This window comes from Eptesicus fuscus, chromosome 5 (assembly GCF_027574615.1).
Source record: "Eptesicus fuscus isolate TK198812 chromosome 5, DD_ASM_mEF_20220401, whole genome shotgun sequence".
Lineage (NCBI taxonomy): Eukaryota > Metazoa > Chordata > Mammalia > Chiroptera > Vespertilionidae > Eptesicus > Eptesicus fuscus.
This window is the reverse complement of record NC_072477.1, coordinates 76,305,247-76,309,912: the sequence shown is the minus strand read 5'-3', so window position 1 is coordinate 76,309,912 and position 4,666 is coordinate 76,305,247. Positions and strand designations below refer to the sequence as shown.

The 4,666-nt window shown below is 45.0% G+C and overlaps 1 gene segment (V, D, J or C); it reads right to left on the bottom strand.

The window, feature by feature from the left end:
• Positions 1-3,790: 3,790 nt before the first annotated feature.
• LOC129149057 (T cell receptor delta variable 1-like) lies at positions 3,791-4,438 on the bottom strand. The segment is given in 2 exon segments: positions 3,791-4,176; positions 4,390-4,438. Coding segments are annotated over 2 exon segments (435 nt in total).
• Positions 4,439-4,666: the final 228 nt, after the last annotated feature.

The window sequence follows — 4,666 nt, the reverse complement described above, 5'->3', positions numbered from 1 at the left end:
ATTGTTAACCAATGAACACTGGAGGGCAGCAGGGAAGCCAGGGTAAGCATCACAAAATATTTTAGCAGGACGCCAGGTGGCAGTGCTTCAGGAAAGAACTTCTTTCATGATATTTGGAGTATGCTAGAGTTCTCAAGGAAGGAATATAGAGATTTAGATAAGGCTTCACAAACTGGTGACATTTGAGTAAAAATGTAAAGGAACTTCAGAGGTACACCATGCAGATTTTGAGCAGGTAGCATTACAGGCAGAGAGGACAAAGGCAAGAGGCAAAGTTTGATATGGCAACATGCTTGGGGTACTTCATTATTAGTACCTATGGCTTCTGATGAGAAGTCAGGCATCATTCTTAATGATGTTTTGCAGCACATGTTTCAATTTTATCTTGGTAATAGCAAGATTTTTTCCCAATTAAACAGACATTCTGAATATGGATTTGTCTTCAATGTCTGCAATGCTTCTACCAAAACCATAATGGTGGACTTGCAGAATTTCTTATTCAACTTATGACATTCCACATAGCATTTCCCCTGAATAAGGAGCTTGTTTTTACAGAAAATCAAGTATAGCAGAAAATGGAGATGCTTGCTATGAGCAAAGAGATTTTGGAGTGGGTAATGGAAGAGGTCTTAATAAATACTAGCTACAATCCTGAAATCCTTTGCAGAAACAATGACTAGAATAATTATAAAAATTATTTCTTATTTTATCCTACCTTATAATAGAGAAACATGCAAATTGACCGCACCTCCGCTATGCCCATGATTGGGCCTGCGAGAGGCTGGGGGCGGGACTCTGGGTGGCCTATCCGGCCATTGAGAAGACCAAGATGGCGGTGCCCAATCCTCTTAGTTCATGGGTTCCCAGGCAGCGATCGCCACCCGGCCAGGCCGAGCCCGGCGCTCCCGGGGGTCCAGATGTGGCGATCGCCACCTGGGGGGGCGTGTCCGGGCCGAGCCCAGCGCTCACGGAGGTCCAGATGCGGCGATCGCCACCCGGGGGGGCGTGTCCGGGCCGAGCCCGGCGCTCCCGGGGGATCCGGGGCGATCGCCACCCTGGGGGTGGCGTGGCAGGACTCGCCCAGCCCCTCCCAGGGTCCCTGGGAACATTGCAGGCATGTGGTTGCTGAGACCCAGACCAGGCCTCTGGCCACAGATTCATAGCTTTGCAGAGACCTAGGGCAGGGATCTGCCTCATCTGCAGAGAGACAGAGGTTCTGCAGTGCCCCCAAGACGTGGGTGGGCCCAGCCAGGGATCAAGGAGCATGGAAGGACTCCTGGCAGAGGGGCAAGGACCCTCACCCCTGAGGCGGGGGTTGAGGGGTGGAGCCACCTCAGTGAAGGGGTGCTGCACTGCAGGGTACTGGACTGACTGACGTGATTCAGAGAAGCTCCCAGTGCTAATGGGCCTCGCTCAGGCGGCCTTCACACTTCAGAGGCAGTGACTACTGCTCCTGCCTTCACCCAAAAGCAAGCTTGCTACACCCTGCCCCATAGCAGAGCATGCCTAGGCAGTGAGTGGGAAGCCTTCCACCTGCTTCGGAGAAGGGGGGACAGTAAAGAATGGGGGGAGAGGAAAGAATGTGGAGCATCCGCAATGAAGAGGTGCTTGAGAAAGAGGCTTGGAAGCCTGACTGGAAGGTTTGTTCTGTTTGCTGGGCCGCTGCCCCTTAGGAAGCGCAAAGAGCATGGCTCTGAGGGCTTCCTGTGTGCTCTGAGGGCTTCCTGAGTCAAGTTCCACAGCCAACTGGAATTGGCCTCAGTTTCCTGGTCTGTAAAATGGATGAAGCGTGTCCCAGTGCCTTCACTGAGCTTTGATGGCCAATTGAGATACTATATAAAGAAAATGAGGGAAGAAGTGAGAAAGAAAAGGACGGACAAAAAAACACAAAAGAAAGATTGAAAGGAACCTGTAAACCCATTGTCACTTAAATAGGGAATATAGTCAGTAGTGTTGTAATGATGGTATGATGCCAGGTGGGTACTAGAAATATCGGGGAACACTTTGTAAAGTATATGATTGTCTAACCACTATTCTGTAACTAATATAAAACCTGAAACCAATGCAAAATAATGTTGAATGTAAAGAAATGAAAATTGGAGTGAAATTTTTATAAATTTCAAAGTTTAAATAAAAGCTATAAAGGAAGGAAGGGTAGAATAAAAAGTGTTTTTCATTTTGCCACTTCATTAAAAAGACAGTTGTCTTTATGTGGTGCTTTTATACTTTTCTAAGTCATTATCTCATTTTAATTTCCGGGCAACTTAAAGACAAGATAAGTATTCCCTCCACTATTCAAAGAAAGGAAATCTTGGTGTCTGGTCCTAATGATTCAATCGTCAAGCCCTTATTGTAAAGCAGAGTTAGTAAAATTTTCTGTGCAGGGTCATATCTATACTAATAAAAGCCTTGGGGGTGATCAGGCCAGCAGGGGAGGGTATTTGGGGGCAATCAGGCCAGCAGAGGAGCAGTTAGGGGTCAATCAGGCCAGCAAGGAAGCAGTTAGGGGGCAATCAGGCACGTAGGTGAGCAGTTAGGAGCCGCAGTCCCGGATTGTGAGAAGGATGTCTGCAGTTGGACATCCCCCGAGGGGTCCCATATTAGAGAGGGTGCAAGCTGGGCTGAGAGACACCCTCCCCAGTGCACGAATTTCGTGCACCGGGCCTCTAGTATAAATATATTTATGTATTTATTAACCATTTTTTACTCCCTCTTCTGTTTGTCTACATGTAGTAGCATAAAGTGTGCTAATAAAAATTAATCTTATACAGTATCTCTTTATATTTCAGTAATTAAATTAAAGGATATCTATGGGAGAGTAGAAAGAAGGAAGTATACCATCCAAAGATGGATAAATGAACTTTGTGTCCTCTTTTCAGGTTAGTTTGGTTTTCATGTGGCACTGTGGTTGCTTTGTAACCATCTGAAAATATGTTTATTTTATTATTCTGGGTTAGGATTGGTCATGCAAGAGACTTATGCAAGATTTAGAAGGTAGTAGTAATGCAGCGGCCATATATATTTTTTATGTTCTGCATGTTGGTGCAGGGCTCCAGGCACTCACACATGTTGCTTCTGATTTGATAGCTCATCTTATTGCTGACTCATAACTACACCTCCTGTCAGATCTACTTCTTCAGCTTCTGTTTGTCTTGATCCAAGTATGCAATTAGCTTGCTGGCAAATGACACCCACTTTTCCTGAAGGTCACTCACCACTATGAGATTGAAGGAGGTAAGAGACAGACAAGTTTTAGTTTGTCTTTATGGCTTCCAATAGTACTCATGAGTTCTAGTATATCTTTACAGACCACAGTTGGTCCATACTTTTGTCCATGTTCAACTTTCCTTCACAAATGCTACTCTAGCTGACTTACAGTAAATTCAGGTTCACTACCAGATGCAAGCACACAGCTTTGTGTAGACTCCTCCACCAGCTCCAGAAATTGCATGACTTCTAATCCTTATAATTAGTTTCTTAATCTACACCACTGTGGTGGTTCTGCTTCTCTGATTGCACCCTAACTGACTCAACCCCTAAGAGAAAAGATCCAAGGAAATGCTTTTCATGATGATTCCAGATAACAAGATGCAGATTTGTATGTGAGCATCTTTTTTAGGACTGACAATGTATTAGAAGAAAGCTACATTGGACACCTGTTGCCAAATGACATAGAAAGAGGTTTTACCTAGAATTAAGTCTTCTGATCCAGACCACAGATTAAGCAGCCATGGCCACTGCCATTTTGTGTCTGGGATCTGCAGGTGTGCATTTCAGCTTGGCTTCTGCATCAGGGGTGGGGGAGGGCATGGGGGGGGGACTCTCTGACTGAGCTCTGAGGTTTTTGTTCAGCTTTTACCATTACTTTAAACACCGTGAGTTCCAAGAAAGCACAGAAATATTTTGCTGAATCTTCCAGCCGTAAGTCTGAAATGGTGAGGCTGATGGATTTAGTGGCTTTCTGGAAGTTTATAGAATAGCGGCCATTCTTCGCATTCTGGTCAGAAGAATACTGACTAATAAGGAAAATTAGCTTTCCACTTGTCAGCTGCTTATACCAAAATATATAGTAGAAGCTCTCACTTGTTTCATACCGACAGTTCAAGGTGACCAGTGCCCCCTCTTGCTTCTCTGTGACTAGCTCGTCTTGAATAACTTTCTGAGCCATGCTGGATCCTGTGGGGGTGGAAATCAGAAAACAGAGCTGATGTAGTGAATAAAATACTGTAAGAGTTAGAATAATTCAGGACTCAACAACAGACCAAGTTGAGATCATAATCTGCTTGCTTTTCTCCCCTCTCTTTTTCCTCCTCAAGTCCATGTGAAATACCACATGCCCATGAGCTATCCATCCTTCATATTCTCACCCATGTTTGGAACCATTCCTACCAGAGAAGAAGAAGGCCATGAATCCCCACAGCAGGCTGGAGAACAGCATGTGGCACATATTCCTCTACACATATGTGTCTGGTTCTGCCCAAGCTGAGAGTTTGGTGGCTCTGTGTGCCTGCACATGTATATACATAGTTCCTGGGTTCTGATGCTGCTCCCCCAAACAGGAAATAGGGTTTCTTATGTTCATTGACCACATGATCTTTGCACAATTGAGAAAAGAGTCTGGCTCTCTCCAAACCTTTATTTTGTCTACTTGTCTTTCACTGGTAAT